The sequence below is a fragment of the Microchirus variegatus genome (genome assembly GCF_963457635.1).
Source record: "Microchirus variegatus genome assembly, chromosome: 22".
In the NCBI taxonomy this organism is placed as follows: domain Eukaryota; kingdom Metazoa; phylum Chordata; class Actinopteri; order Pleuronectiformes; family Soleidae; genus Microchirus; species Microchirus variegatus.
Window position 1 is genome coordinate 6,363,132 of NC_139823.1, and position 17,159 is coordinate 6,380,290.

Consider the following 17,159-nt stretch of genomic DNA (forward strand, 5'->3'; position numbering starts at 1 on the left):
GGTTGGGTCGCCCAGACGCCTGGCCATACGCGCACGTCGTCAGCGATAAAAGCAAATAGGTAGATAACCAAGACTGTGGTGGGGATTTTTTTTTGTTGCACCACCACCAGGAGGAGGAGGAGGAGGAGGACACAGGAGAGGTGAGTCGGACACTGGCAAAACCGCCGGGACTCACCGGCTGCGGATGTGACTGTGAGACAACCCAGGGATTCCTTCTTCCTTCCTTCTTTCTGATTCAGGAGCAGCGGTTTACCACATTATCAAACCCAGCCAGACACCGACCCTCCTGCTTCTGTGAAGGGGAAATAGCTGCTGGAAGTGAATCTGCGGGACAACACACACACACACACACGGGGAGAGAGAGAGAGAGAGAGAGACACACGTATGCACAATGGCAACCGGTGCGCTCCTGCTCGCCTGCGCGCTGCTTGGTAAGTCTGCTGAAGAAAGCTGTCAGTGTGGATCTGTGTGGTTTGTGTTGTTCGCTCACTGCCTGTCACATCCAAGAGGTGCATGTGCGTCAGCTGTGTGTGTCAGCCAAAGTATGTGTGTGTCAGCCACAGTATGTGTATGTGTGTGTGTGTGTGTGTGTGTGTGTGGATCTCAACCGACTAGTCTGCTGGGAGAGCAAACAGCAGTCATCATGAGTCAGGTGGATGTAGACTACATCGATAATCGCTGCAATAGTAACAGATGCATGTGAACAGATGTGTGTGAGAGAGTGTGTGTGTGTGTGTGTGTGTGTGTGCGTGCTGAACTAGGTTAATGTGATATTTGGACTAGTCACAGATTAATCCTATACACAGTCTGACCTCCTGCATCGAAGAGCTGCCTTTTGGCATCGTGGTATCGTTCATAATTAACCCACACACGTGCAAGCTTAGTATAAAGTACAAATACACACATATTTACAGCATATACACACACACAGCATTGATTTCTATTCATGGGGACAGCCTTATCAAAACATCATCCATAATCTTAACTGTGTCTAACCATCATTAACCTCACTAAATTTGCATCCCAGAGCCTCAGAAATGTAATCCAGGACTAGTGGTCCTGAAAAGGTCAGTGATTATAGCAGACCCTAGGAGGTAACGCATATGAGAACACACACATACACACACAGACCTGAGCAGCTATTCTTATTAGGACTCTAGATTGAGCCTCACTAAAACTACCAATCTACCTCTGACCATCTTTTATTACCACAGCGTCACACATGAGATGCTGCTTCATTATGACCCAAATTTGAGGTCCTACAGGACTAACAATGTCATTGTTTTTAACAGACACAAAGGTCCTACACACATTACAGACACGCTTGAATCACACACACCAGGAACCCCCCCGGGGTATGAAGTCATCCAGTGTGGGTGAAGACACCGTGTGCAGCTTTTTGATGTGCAGATTTTTACGGATAAGTCATCCCTCCAGGTGAAACAGCTGTGTTCAAACACACACACACACACACACACACACACACACGCCCAGTGACAATCGGTGGCGAATAGAAATTAGAGTCATGATTGCTTACACACGCTCATACGTCAGGTACATTCTGCCCGTGTGTGAACTGTCCCAAACAAACACCAGATGGCTTTCCTGGTGCTGTATTGGGAGGCCAAGCTGTTGATGCTACTGGGGGGAACTGGGAGGTGGGAGTGGAAGTCAGCCCACTGGGGGCCCCCCCCCCACTTTGCCAAGAGGATTACCAGTCTGTGCCTTGCTTCACGTCCAACTTCCGCTGCTTAAGAAATCACTTTCTCTCGTATGGGGGCTGCAAATGATTTCCAGTAAAAAAAAAGAAAAAAGCTTGAGAATGATTGTTCATTGTGGAGTAGAGAGGCGAATGCAAGCGGCCACAATACGGATTGTATCTACAGCGCAGGCTGGAAAACAGAGAGTTTTTTGTTTTTTTTCCATATTACATAATAATCATGAATCATGGTTACATGGGAAGTGGTTGGTTTGAGGTGGTGAAGAACATTTCAGGTGTTAGGAAAGAGTCGCTTTTGTTTCATGTGCGTGACTGTGAGGATCGTTTTGCATGAATCACCATGAGAGGACATAGGACTATGTTGCCCAATGCCTTGCCATCATCATTGTTGACACAATCGTAACTTTCCTGTGGTATAAGATACTGGATGTTGCATCCTACTAATATGCATTAACATTATGTGTGTGTGTGTGCTATTGTATATCACTTCACATTCACAACATAATCCAAGGTATGTCTTATTTTACTGTGTGTGTGTCAGTGTGCAGAAAAAGATGATAAAGAGGAGGATGGAAGCTTTGTCAGGAGCTGACTGTATCTGTCATTGTTAAAGCCAGGGGTGCCACTTAGGCAAATCTTAAATCAGATGTGATTTATGGTGCTGAGAACCTGCTGTGAGTTCTCGTGATTATTTGTGGCGTCGGGGTTTATGATATAAAGAGTTGCCTGCAGGAACAAATATTCATTAGATTCGCAAACAGGATGCCGTCGTTCGCTTCTATTAAGAGTGAGAAAGATGTCGTGTATTTGGTGTGGTGCGCCACGGCACACTTTCCTGGTGCAAGAGTGTGTTTGAAAGTGGCGAGAGGCAGCATGAAGTATCCAAGACATCCCAGTTTATATAACTAAATTGAAAGTGTAATACGTGTGAGGCTGGCTGGGGGTTTAACCGTGAAATGCCTGAGTGGGTTCCATTTACTCTGCTGACACCAGAGAATCCAGCAGTCATCCATGTTTTTTCCGATGAGCTGCCTCCACCGGTCCTGTTTATCAGCTGGTCTCAGAGCAGTTTCACATCATACAGAAGAAAAAAAAAAAGCTTATGTCTGTCAAGATGCTCATTTCTGCCACTCGCACTTACTCATGCGCCTGTCACAGCTTGATGTTTTAATATGTGTCGATTGGCTCTGGCGACACGGAAAAGACAGGTGCTGTCTTCGCCCTGTCGATACAATATGTAAACACATGATGGATGGATTTGCACAAATGCACATGGGAGGTTTGGTCGGTAGTGATTGGAAGAATTGGCTCCAACATTTGTATTTTAGCAGGATTTAGACTTAAAGCTCACATAGAGTGGTCCTGTTGCACATATATGTTAGTTATGGAGGTCTACTTACATACATTAACTTGTTTTATGGTCAAAAACCTCCTAGATGCTGGGAACGAGCCAATAGAAATCTTTCTTTCCTGACGCTGTCCTCAGCCACGATATTTCAGACTGAACTCTCACACCCAGAAGACAGTGTGTTGTGATTGGCCAGCCAGGGTAGAGGCTTCCCAACTGTCTTGTGATTGGCCAATACCTGGAAGTGACATAATCAAAACACCCGCTCTCAGAAGCACAGCTCCCCCCTCTGGAATGGTGGATGCACTGCTACTCATTATCAAAACATTGTTTTAACAATGTTTAAAAATAGCTTTCTTCACGACTCCCCGCCGCAGTCCCTTTTATGACTTTGACCCAGAGTCAGAAGACACTGTCGCTCGTGAAACATATCCACAAACGACCTTATTCTTCTTCTACGGTTCAATGTACGCAATCGGATGTGCCCGTACTAGTGCCCGGAACAGAAGGATCTGCTGTTCAGGAGAACCGGTGTTTACGTAACTGGACGAGGTTTTTTCAGAGATCTCGCTGAGCCCGAGATTACAATAAAACACAGCGTTCTCAGCAGTGGCTGAACTTTTTTTTTCGAAACTTCAGGGCTTCGTAAACAAGGTAATGATGCAGATACACACTAGAAAGCAGCGTTAATTGGAACTTCTGGTCTAGGTCCGCTTTAACGCTACAGTGATTTAGCTTCATACAAACTATGAATGCTGCATACGAGTGTCTGTAGCTTACTAAACCCGACTTTAGCAGTATCTTTACACCCTTTAGTCGTTGCTAACGATTCACTGGTTTTCATGTATGTCTGTGGGAAATAAAAGTAGATGAGCAGAGCATAAGCATGATTCATGGCTGCATTATTCATTTTAGTTATTATTAGTTTTTTTATTTCATATCAGTCTTCTACCACACCAAAGCAACTTCAGAAGAAGTCCCGTGAAAAACAAATGGAATAGACAATTCAGACTTTATAGAAAAATAGATAAAAAATCACAGACTGTTCTTCATCCACCATCTTTTCACTCTCCCTATGCAGTTAGATGCTTTCTTGTCTCTTTGTTTGAGAGAGATTTTCGTTTATAATTCCGTTTCATTTATTCTATTTCTTCCATTTTTTTTTTTATCACTTATTTCATGTCGTAAGAGAAAGTGAAATGATATTATATTGTGGCTTATTACATTACCGTTGATTGGAAAGAGAATACTGAGAGAAAGAAAGCTGTAGTAATGCTGTCAGACTTTATCAGCACATAGATTTTAAAGCAAGACCTACGTAATTGCCCCAATCAAACAGCATAAAGCTACTTAAGAGCTCATTTCCATTTTAGACATCACTGCTGAGCCACCTCAACCCCCACAAACACAACATTTGCTTAAAGTAGGAATGGCAGCACTTATAGTCTGCCTCTGAGATTGGATTGTCCATGTGGTGCTCAGACTGTCACTAAAGCTCGAGAGGACTTAAGGATTCAAATCATCACAAACTCATCAAAGTGTTTGCGTCGCATATTTTAAATCCATATTATAATTAATGGCGAAATAAAAAGGAATCTGGAACGTATTTCATAATTATTTCTGTTTTCTTAATGACCTCTGATAGTCACGGGAATGTCTAGGTCAGCTCTGATGCATTTTGTCGGCATTCAGAGTTTGCAGTGCCACTCCCCGATGCCCATCCCAGCCTCTCCTCTCTGTCCTGAGCAAGAATGACAGCTGGAAGCCCCCACCTCAAAAATGGCAGGGGTATTCCCTTGTGTGTGTGGTCAGGCCATGCGTCTTCTTCATGTTCGAGTCAGCTGGTACTACAGTGGGAATGCTTTCCATGTGTTTGCAAGCCTCAGCTGACATGAGACGGAGAGCAGAGTCTAGACTTTCGAAGCGGAAATCCAATAGGTCACTGTCTCCCAGTTTGTATATCTGCTCCAGTGTTTTGTATATGCTAGAAAAGTTTGGCGTGTGCATGCTTTGTTTAATCGTGACGAGACGCCGTTTGTGCAGTTTTCTCCCCCCCCGATATCACTGTTGACTCAACTGAAAGAAATGCAGAAGGGTTGACGGTCAGTTTGGCCATTTATCACCAACAGTGTGGTGAGTTTCCAGTAAATATTAATTAAAGCCGGGATACGGAACAACGCGGGACATTTGCAGGTCAGCGTTCCGCTGTTAGTGAAGACTGCAGCTTCTTATTAGTCGTGGATCAATAGGACTAAACCAGGGATGGTTGTCGCTGTGCTAGCATGGGTCTGTTATGCTTGAGGGCAAGACGGATGCTGGTAACTAGTGTGTGCCACCAACAGTGCAAGTAATTGCCCTGTAATACAGACATCACAGTCAGCCACCGAAACTCACACCCAACTGACACAGCAGTTTTACTACAACCAAGGCTGTTTTTTGTGATCCTGTTCCCCCTCTGTCTGTCCCTAAAGGTGTGTTTCGGAATAAAATAGTTTAACCCCCAGTCGAGTTCCCTGAAGAGATCGGTGAATCATTTGAAGCATGTAAACTATATTCCTATCTGAGCAGTAAATTAAAAGTTAGTCGTGAATAATCACGGCTACTTTTCTCATGCAGTTTTCTGTATTTTTGTAAGTGTTGATCCTCCCTCGTGACCCAGATCTGAGCTGTTGCCTCTCTCTGGTTCTCATGTGGAGATGAGTGTCTCTGTGAAGTGTAACAAAGTTCTTCAGGGAGACTTCCTGTCTGCCACGGTGAATCAGTAAAGTGGCTGTAGCTGGAGACTGAGCAGAGGCAGTGTCTGCTTTGTGTTTGATTTTGACACTCTCAGCAGCACCTCTGGTTAACTGTCAGGACTGTCCCACGCGGCAGCTCTTTGCCAGGATTGCGTGGCTGTGCTGGAACGTCTCTGCACACCTGAAACTTTGTTTTATGATAACAACACGACAACAGCCCGTTGGCTGTTCACTTAGTAAACTGATTTTAAGCCCGTGTGTTTTCATGCACAGTTTAGCTGCAGTTGAAGCTAGTCTACACCTTTTAATTGGACTACTGTCCAACATTTGGAACTCTGGAGGCCCTATAATTAGTTGAGAATGAGTTTTTGTGGTCCGTTGTGTGGCATTGACTTCCGCACTCATTGCGACGTCACAATGATACATTCCTGGAATTGTTGTCTCACGGAGCTCCGCTTTGCCACTAAAAAACGCGAGAGTGCAGGCGAGGGCAATATTATCCGGAAGCGTGTAAGTCCGCAAAGTGTTCTATTCTTGGCTTCACAGTGCAGCACAGAGTTCTACACAAACTTCCAGCCTCAGAGGATTTACGTATCCAGTGGATACATTTTATATATGTCGGCAATGTGCCGGCTTTTCCAAATGCTAACAGCTGTTAGCCTCAGTGACGCGGACATAGTTTCCTTTGTCTCATTTGCATTTAAAGAGACAGGCACTCCAAACCGAGCGTTCTGAACAGGGCTGTTTTGGCAGGGTGATTGAACTGCTGTGGTGCTTCATCCTTAAGGTATTTTGACCAAAGCATGTCACAGACATGTTCATTAGGACACCAGGGAACTAGATTAACTTGAAGAAATAGGGTATAATATGTCTACTTTAAGATGGTGGCTAGTTGGTAACATGTTGAGCACCATCTTACTACCATCTATGAACTTACAAAAATTAAAATAGTCCATAATTCAAAAAAATACACCAGTCAGGAATCTGTTTTTCTGGCTTGTTGTCTTCTTCTGCGAGTTAAATCCCACGGGTAGGAACTATGGACCATGCACAAAGCCCTTAGGCCAGTTTGGGTCTTACTGAGGATGTACGTGCTTTTGTGATTTGACTCCTAACTGCGTTATCTGGGTGTGATAGTTCAACTTTGAGACGTTTGTTTTCAATTTCAGTCCCACGTGTATTTTTTAAAGTCAAGGTTTAAGTCAGACTAGCACAATAAAATGGTCTTTTTTCCTCGCGTCATGTAAATGTACTGAGTGTTTAGTTGGGCTGATTTGCGTGGATCTCTGCCTCCTATCACTGACACACTTAAGGGTACTCCAGCTACCTCCTCCTCCTCGTCCTCCTCCAGTGAATAGCCCCTGACCTTCCTCCCCCACTCTTTTCTAAACAATACTATGTCCAGCCCACCTCCTTTTCAAAGAACACTATTAAGAAACAGCCCTCAAGTGATTCAAAGCAGATATTGTCTGCTCCGTTACAGTGTCAGAGGAGGAATCTGCATTTAACAGCAACATTTACATGAAGAGTTTTTTATGAGCACCTTCCTTGACCAATTAAAAGACAAGGGCCCCTTCCCCCGCAGGCTTTTTTATCTATTCCCTCCACCTCTGTGGGTTTGTGTTGGGAGTAGTCATGATGATTATAATGAGTAAGATGACTCCACTTAACTCCTACACACACACACACACACACACACACACAAGCTCTGTCCAAATCCACGGGCCGGCTCCTCGTCGACCAGATGTTGTTAAAATGCATCACAGCGCATCGACGTAGGCTGTCCCATTTCAATTTGTTTCATGCACTCCTTCAAATGCGGCCGACGTTTGCCTGGCCATGAAGGATACATTTGCCATAGCCCAGATTTCTTTCGGCATCAGCGTAAGAATTGATGAAATAATTGGTATGTTTTTTGGGGCTATAGAAAGAGAGACATCCACAAAAGAGTGTGAGAGAGAAAGAGCCCACAGTGCTCAGAACTGTTGTCCTTCAGTGCAGCCACACTCTCCCTTTGCTCTCTGTTCATCCCTCCGCCCGAAGAGATGTGGGATACACACCAGGTGCTGTAACTATGGCGACTGATCCCCACCTGCACACTGCTGATGATCTACTGTGGCGGTGATAATGTTCAAAAATACACACGAGCGTAGGAATAAATGGCCCCCACCCTCCCCTCCAATCCCCCCCACCACGATTTAGAACATTCACACACTTTTCCTTTATGTTTTCTTAAAAGAAAAGAGAGATGTGTGTGTTTGTGTGAATGCATGTATTTTTTTTACTGCCTGAAAGGCAAAATGACTGACAGTGGAATGGAAAAAGAAAATCTCTTATTTGAAGTCGACTAATTAATAGTTAATTAGCTTCCTTTCCAATCTGCTGCTAAATGTGCAAAAGTGGAAAATGATGGCAAGCTGTCAATCACGCAGAATAATCTAAAGCGCTGTACATAAAACAGATACAGCTGTCGGGGCTTGGTTGTACACAAGCACGAGATGCGATAATGACTGGGGATAGTTGAGTGTTCACTTTCTCTGAACAATAACTAACTGGAAAACTCCGGTCTACTGTAGCTCGTGACAAGATAAGGCTGAGCTTTGTTGTTTTTGTTTGCCTTGCTTGGGTGAAAGTTTTGTCTTTGGATCAGACGCGAGACCAGTCCTTTGTCACTCACACAGTCGGGGAGTGGGGGATGTGTCTGTTTTAGGGGGAGGAACGGGGGGGGGGGGGGTTAGATGGAGTAGGCTTGGGGGAAGGGGTTGATGAGGTTAGTGGGGGAGCAGGTGTGTCTGTATGCAGTTAATGGGTCTGCCAAAGGGAGTGGTTGCATATGCTTAATGCACTGGAGGTGTGTGTGTGTTCTTGTATTTGTGGCTTTGTGTGGTCCAAAAAATGGTATAAACCACACAGAGTGAGGACATTTTGGCATCTTTAAAGGGGGTAAGACCTGGTTTTAGGGTAATGGTTAGAACTGGGTTTAAGTTGGGGTTAGGCACTAAGTTGTGATGTTAAGGTTAGGGAATATGTTATATGTAGGTCCTCACTATGAATGAAGCACAAATGTGTGTGTGTGTGTGTGTGTGTGTGTGTGTGTGTGTGTGTGTGTGTGTGTGTGTGTGTGTGTGTGTGTGTGTGTGTGTGTGTGTGTGTGTGTGTGTGTGTGTGTGTGTGTGTGTGTGTGTGTGTGTGTGTGTGTGTGTGTGTGTGTGTGTGTGTGTGTGTGTGTGTGTGTGTGTGTGTGTGTGTGCATATGCTGATATGAAAGAACCAGTTGGAAGACTTGTCTTTTGACTGTTATTTAAAACTTTCCCCACAACACGCATAAACACTCAATGGTATATAGGCCATGACTTTGATGAAAAATTAATTGTCAAATTTAAGTTACACCCAAAACACTTAAACCGGATCCAGACATGTATCACACACACACATACACACCTACACACGCGCGCACACACGCACACACACGCACACACACACACACACACACACACACACACACACACACACACACTGTAACCATCTGTCACTTTGTGTTTTTTTGGCAAGACTGGCGCACAGTCTTGGCACTATGCAAACAGCCATCTTCCATATAGTCGTCACAAATTGTTTAGATAGATTCCAGGGTTTTCTGTTATCCAGATTTTGTGAAAAAAGGTTCATCTTTATTTCAGTGATGTATGAAGCTGTATTTAAAATCAAATTGACAGCTGGATTCTTAAAGAACATGACTGAGTGGATGTATATGTCTTATACACAGTAGGGCTGAACAATTTAGGTAAAATACCTAAATTAAAATTGTCATCATTTTTTAACAAACAAAAACTACCAAATTCTAATGAAAGGATGATAATTTAAACATGTAATTCATATCAAGTGTACGTATTAATTAACTGGCATAGAACATAGGAGAATTAAAAAAGAATAACAATGCAATTAAATTGCAGCCTTTGCAGTGAGCTGATTGCTTTGTTTCTAATTGTGATTTCCATTTGAAAAGATACAAGACGACAGCTAATGTCCGTTAATAGATTGTTCAAATTGTAATTACAGCTCTGAGTTAAAGCCATTGTCCTTACTTGGTTTCTTTGAAACACTTTTTTTCTTTTTAATCTTATCTGTTGAAATCATCTTCTTGTCTTGATAGCCGTCAATCAATAAAGGCGTCTGGGGGAAAACGATCTGCTGTTTGTCGTCCTCACAATAATGAAACAAACACAACCAGGTGTTAAGTTTGGACAACATAAAACACACATATCGATTGGCTGCTTGTCACCATCTGTGTGGTTCATTATGATAATATTTAGTGTTTTCTCACAAGTGAATCAGACTTGATGTTGTCATCGTCTGAGAAGCTGTCCTCAGTATGTTTACATGCACAGCTAAGGCCATAGTCTGGCTAAGGCCATAGTCTGGCTAAGGCCATAGTCTGGCTAAGGCCATAGTCTGGCTAAGGCCATAGTCTGGCTAAGGCCATAGTCTGGCTAAGGCCATAGTCTGGCTAAGGCCATAGTCTGGCTAATTTGGTTCTGTATGTTTCTTACATGCTGTACATGTTACTTGTGATACAAATAAGATTATTAGCCTTATGATTCCGGCAACATTACTGCATGCGGTTTATTATATATACGTTTCATGCGCAGAGTGACAGGTCCGACTCCTGTCCGACTCAGTGCAGGAGTAATCGGGCTATGAGTGGTCTCATCTTAGTCCGACTAAAATTGGACTAAGACGAGACAATCTGAGTTTTCTCTCGGCTGTGCATGTATTCAGGGTCCAGCTTTGACGAGGGAGCAGAATACAACCCCCATTTTCTTAAGTTCTGACAATGACCAACAGCAAGAATGATGTTTTTGCCCATATTATATTTATGCTTCATATTATATCATTTATGTGTTGCTGTTGCTGTGGCTGTAATTACATAGCAACTGTTGTTGTCCACTGCTGCAAAGCTGCACAGTGGTGGAGTCGTGTAGTAATTCTTTGACAAAGCTTTAAAGTAATCATGTTTACCTCCGTGTTGAGGGACAGAGCTTTCATTATTTCAAAAATGTTAAAATGATGAGGGGAGGGGAGGGGAGGGGAGGGGGGGGACAATTCATCAGGCATCAGTGCTGTGAATTTTGAAAAATGTTTGATGAAAGTGTTGCTTTTATAAAGGATGAGAAGAAATCGCTGGAGCGCCGATTATCAGTTTGAGATCATAGCTCGGGAGAAGACAATAAAATTCTATGGCTGTTTTACACGGTGGTCCACAAGGAAGGCAAAGTAGCTGAGGGTGTAGGAGGGAGGACAAGGAGGCAGCATAGAATGGAGGATTATTATCTGCTCTGTGTTGTTGACTTTATTGACGAATACTACAGGCACCAGAAATGGAAAGGAGAATATATGAATCAGCCCACGCAGACCGACCACATTCCTACACAGCTTACATTGTGTCTCCATTTAAGTTATGTTTATGGCACACACTGTGCACAGACTCCTCCTGTGTACAGTAATAGAGTGGCAAAGAAGAATGAATTTGCCTTGGAAACCCCCCCCGATTGCTTACATCCTGGACTCACCAGCTGTTATGAGCAACAGCACAGGTGGGGTCATGACTGTTGTCGCCCGGGGGCTCATAAATTAGAACTGGTTACCATGTCGAGAACCGAGCGCAACACGACCCAGGTGTAGCACAAAGCAGGAGTCCTCAGAATTGAGATTAAGTCGCAAAAAGAAATTGAGATTGTAGGTTTGCTGAGTGACGACATGACTGCCCAGACTTGAAAGCAAAAAAAATTCATGTTGTGCATTGTAAAAATCCCTTTCTTATCATCTGGTTCTGATTTATAAAGCGAAAGTGAGCAGCCGGGCAGCTTAGAAAAGCTCAAACCAGGAACAGATGGAAGTTGTTACGTCCAGCTGTAACAAATCTGAAAATAGTAACTTCTTGAATTGTTGCTGTGACCATGAAGAAAGGTCCAAAACATAACCTTCTGTAAAAAAAACCTGTTGGTTTAGATTTAACGTTAGTGGAGAATATGCAAACTAGATTTAATCATGGAGCATTCCAAGATGCTTATGGGTGGATTTACTGACGGGAAGAGCCTGGCTAGTAATTCCTCCATTTCCAGTCTGCTGAGGGATAAACTAACCAGCTACTGGCTCTGTGATTATGTTTACCTGGCAATAATAAGCTACATTCCTAAACATGTCGGACAATTTCAGCTCTGGCTCAAAAACTACGCAGTGTTTTTGCATTTAAACCCTTTGGAATCAAGGTGAAGTGCGAGTCTCCGAGGGGGAATAAATGTACAGTATGTTCACGCGCTACACACATGCACGTGACTTTTATTTATGTTCGCACTGCTCTCTGCCTTCTGGCAAATTTTGTGCTTTCGGGGGTGGCACTTCAAAAATTTATGCTTGGGAATGGTTCTCAGCATTGCTGGCTGATGAAAACCCGTCCCTCTGTGTAACTGTACTCATTTTGTAGTCCTTGTGTGTGCACCCGGAGCGTTGCCTGCATGCAGCGTGTCGGCTTCATCTTACCGACTCACTCCATGAATGCTCCTCTGATTAGACCTGCGTGGGTGTAATGGGCAGTTGTTGTCGTTGTGTGTCAGCTGTTCGCTGAGCTGCTTTCTGGCCTCTCTCGTCGCCGTCTCTGTCTTTGACACGCTCCCTCTTTTACTACAGTCGCACTGATTCGTACAATGACATGCATTTTTAGGACGACATCAATATCCGGGGGCAAGTCGCCAGTGAGAAAGTCGAGAGAAGCCAAATATTTGCTTTCAATCAAAATGATATGTGATGCGTTTCTCGTTTAAATGTTATCCCATCGGCACAGGCGCTAATTCAGATACTGATAATAGAAAGCAGTTATGACCTTGGAAGTCACAATAATAATGAAACACAGGTTTTATGTTGTCGCAGTTTGAATGGCACCATATAGCCTCTCCCTTCATCTCTCTTCCTCATCTCGGAATCCCTCTGTCTCTCTTGCACTCTTGCTCTCTCTGGTAATGATGTTAACGGGGTCAAATGTGTTTTGGGGCTGAGAGGAAGAAAGATGCGGAGCGATTTGGAAGAATGGTTAACTAGCTTTGGGATGTGTAGACAGGATCATAATCTCGTGTTTCTTATTTCTCTCTAGCATTTACATTTTCTTTGCAATCCATACACATGAGTGCAGCACATATATTCACTTTTCCGTGCACCCTGAAGGCATCTGTCATCTTCTCTTTTTCTCATCTTCCCTTTTTCCCTTCTTTTTCCTCTTCGCTCACCGCTCAGTCCTTTCCCGGCCCCACTGCTACCTTGCTGTCTGAAACTTTTCAGATCCGTATGATGAGTCTGAACTTCCTTTGGGGACATGGGAGACATTGACTGGGTCCAAGTTGGTTCATAATTAATTCATCTCTCACTGGCTATAGTTGCTTCACTTTTTCCCCCCTGCTCTTCAAGTTTTCCCTGCAAAGTTTTTTTTGCAGAAAAGTTTCAAGGTGGGGAAGTTATCAGTACGAGCATCTTTGGTATAAATCCAAGTTCTGTGGACAGCCAAAAAGTCTCAGCAAAAATGATAGAACTCCCTTTTTATCATACTGATTCCTGAACAATGCTCTTTTGATACCAATTTAATGTCTTTTAAGTCTGTTGCAAAACAATGACATGTTACGGTATACCGTAATTACCGCACCTGAATATAAGCCGCACCAACTAAATTTAGAAAGAAAAACAAGTGCCTGTAACACAGCTAGTTAAAAAAATAACCAGAAAAGTAATTGTTCGCTATTTTCTTCTTCTTTCTGCACACTAAAACCACTGACGTTGTCTTGAACAGCCTCACTGTCGCTTTGTCCAGCAGTCCAGCCTTTCAAAACCCGTAGGTGATCTGCCCCACGCTTTCAGGATCCACTGGCAGACTTGAGCAAATGTTGCTCTTCAAATGCGGCCAGTTTTGGTGAATGATTTCTCGCCGCTGGTCATCCAAGCCTCTCTTCCACCTGTCTGTCTCACTCTTGCGCTTCCTGCTAGAGCGCCCCCTGGAGGCCGTTAGCCCGTAAAAAGTGATAGATTAAGGCCACATTATACTACTCGTTATCCATCTGTGTAACCATGGAGACCCCTCGAGCCTTCATAGTTCTCCCTCGTGGTGCCGGATATGCACTGCCATTTCCTGCCCGATCAGTAGGGGTCGCTATGCAAAGTTATTGTGCTTCTGGCTACAGTGAGTGATGGCGTCCAAGAGAGTTGTTGTTGTTGTTGTTGTTGTTGCAGCTGAATAACATTGAAACAGTGGCCGTTTCTCACCTGAAATAAATATTTTTCTGTCCCGGAACGCAGTTCTAAGATCATTTGAGGCGAGATTGTTAGCCATTTGCAGTCTAAACATATGCTGTGTGTATTAAGATATGGCGTATTTATAGTTTGGTAGCGACGTTGTCGACTGTGATCAGCTCCGCCTCTGTGGACGCTCGGTGCGCACAGTGGCCGGCACAGAGCAGCGTTATCTCGGCCCGTCCTGAGGACCAATCGCAGCCCTTGCAGAGCCTCTCCGACAGGCTCTCTGGCGACATAGAGGGATCTCCTTAACCGACGTAGAGCACTTTACAGAGGAGTATAAATTGGGCTTTAGCCGCAGCGTTATATAGGCTGCAGGGTTCAAAGCATGTGAAAAAAAAGTAGCGGCTGATAGTCCAGAAATTACAGTAATTCTTTTGCTTTAGCAGTTTCTGTTCTCATGTTTATTCTATTTCTGCTCCCTTATCATGGTGATACAAAGTATTTAATTTTGCTACTCAACCCAAGCTAAGAGTTCAGTCATTCTGATTGGTCCATGGAAGTCCATTGCGTTCAAAATTGTATTGTTGACGTAAATCCAAATATGGCCTGTTTTCCTGATATTGGACCCAATTTTTCGCACATACAGCAAGAACAGGCTGTGTATGTGTTTATGTAATGTAATAATGAAATCTAAATGGAAAGCAATGGTGGCCAGCACAGATCCCAACATCAGCATATCTCGACACTGCTGCGGACGCTCTCTCCATCGCTTACTCCCTGCAGAGTTTTATATTATACACCTTTCTAGGTGTGTAATTACAACATGTCATCGAAGAGTGATGATGAGAATAATGGGCGTGAAGTCAAGTAGCCTGGCTGCTGTTTCCACTGAGAATAAGACACTGGCCATAAATGATTGGATTAGTGTTTAACCCCCCTTCCACTTAGCATAATCCTCTTTGGGGCTTTTTCTGTCTTTATATGTGTGCATGTATGTGTGCTTGTTGTGTGTGTGTGTGTGTGTGTGGTGGTCGTCTTCTCTCCACACTCCAGCTGTTGGGACTGGAAGGTCGGGCTAAAAAGGTTGTCCGTGGTCATCCGCCGCCATCTGACCATCTGGCCCATGTTGTTCCTGTGTCCAGTTAACAAGCTGTGTGTGTGGGAAGCAACTGGCAGCAGCCGAGATGAGAGATAAGACACAGGAGAGTGATGCTGAAGAGAGTGAGGAGGAAGAGGAGGGATAGCAACTCATCCACAGTAGTCGCAGATGGAGATGAGCATTAATAATAGACAATCTTACACCTTATTGAGCAGTTACAGGCACTTATGGGTGAAGAAACGGGGGTGAGGGGGGGATGTTGCGGGACTAGGATTACTGTGGTGGTGGGAAAAGAAGCGATCAGTCTGAGTGTCTGCAGGGTTTGTCATTGTCAGCCTTTCTAAACAGCCCGCAGAGCGACGGGCACTTTGAAGTTCCACAGAGCTGTTTTAAATCCTGCCTGAAAAGATGCAGAGAACAGCGAGGCCCGGAGAATAGACAGGAATACACAGAAAAGAGAGGGTGGAGACAGAAACACAGAGACGGTGAGAGTGAGAGTTACTGGAGGGTCAGGGCGATGGGAAGGAGCGATGACAAGTGAAACGTGGTGGGAAGCAATGAGAGCAATCACATGTAAGGAGGCAACCGGCTTCAGAAGGATGACGAGAGACAGCTGAGCTACAGGGAAAGCTCTTAGTGCACCAACATGAGCGCTGCAGTTTTTTTTTTTTCTCTGGGATGTGTGAGTAATATTTTTTTTTCCAGCAGTTCTAGATGAGAAGCTGCAATATGAGAAGCAGGGAAGAAGACTCGGCGCCGCCGGATGAGCGCACTGACATCACAGCAAAGTATGGCAGGAAGCTGGGTACTGAGTCAGACTAGATGTTTCCTTCTCGGATCTTTCTGCGTGTGCTCTGCCAGATTATGCTTTATGCATTTTCAGTTTTTTTTTAAGCCCATAATGTTTGAAGTTTGGTGCAGAGGTGACTTAAACCAATTTGAAATGACACAGTGGTGAATATTCATTAGGTCACGCAGTGCAAATGGGATCCAGTATCATGAAGCTCAGTACAGTTAAACAGAAGTCTGTGAGATTTATAATAATAAATAGTGACACGATATGGATGTAAGGATTCTACAGTCCTCGAGCTGCTTTTGCAGCACTGACAGCTTGGTATTGTAGTTCATGCATCATGAAACATGATTATAAATGTTTGTAGCACAGAGTTGTTTATGTCCGCCACCCCCAAGTCGACTTCTTAACTGCGACCATCTATCACGGGAAGCATTTCATCTTTTTTTTTTCTTTTCTCACTCTAAAAATAGTGTAGGTATTTTTTTTAGTTACTTCTATTTCCAAGTACAGTTGTTAAAAAAAACAAAAAAAAAAACAGCAAAGCATAAACAGTTAGAGCGTTATTGACCGTGTCTGGGTATATTTGTGTAAAAGTAGCACCGTGACATATGTTGCATGATTCAGGAGAACAGTGTGACAAATTAGGTGCAAGTGGAACATTACAACAAATTACAACACATATTGATGTATTCTTAAGCCAATATTCCTGCAAATTATATTTTTGTTTCATTTAAAAAAAAAAAAAAAAAAAGCGGAGACATCCATGTGAAACACTGTGGAATTTACATCTTGATAAGTCGTGTGGGGGTCTTTTAGAAATCACATCCTAGCGAATAATGACTTTAATCAGTTTTAATTCTCTTATGCCCCTTTGACGGAGTTCAAATCCCATTCAAGTGAGTGACTCTAAATCAGAGATTTGCTCAGATTTGATCAGCTCATTAGTGAAATGTGCTTCAAAAGGACTATAGAAGAAAAAAAGACCCGATGGTTTAAGCTCAGGAAGGAAATAAGATAAATGAGATGAACACAGGAATATTAATGTGGACCTCTTGTTTTCTTCTGTCTCTGTGACTGAGTGACTTTGTTTTGGTTTTTTTTTTCCAATCTCAACACTGACACGCAGCAGGTTCATATATCTGCATGGCCACACATATACAGTTCACGGGCGTATACGACTTATAATG

The 17,159-nt window shown here is 43.6% G+C and overlaps 1 protein-coding gene across 1 annotated transcript in view; it reads left to right on the top strand.

Annotated features, from left to right (window-relative positions):
• Positions 1-391: 391 nt before the first annotated feature.
• The window catches only part of igsf3 (immunoglobulin superfamily, member 3), a gene marked incomplete at both ends in the record, with an annotated part of 80,333 nt that continues 63,565 nt past the window's right edge, over positions 392-17,159 (top strand). The window contains one exon of the mRNA XM_083908880.1: positions 392-431. Coding sequence (XP_083765006.1) covers positions 392-431 — 40 coding nt within the window. The remainder of the gene's footprint in view (positions 432-17,159) is intronic.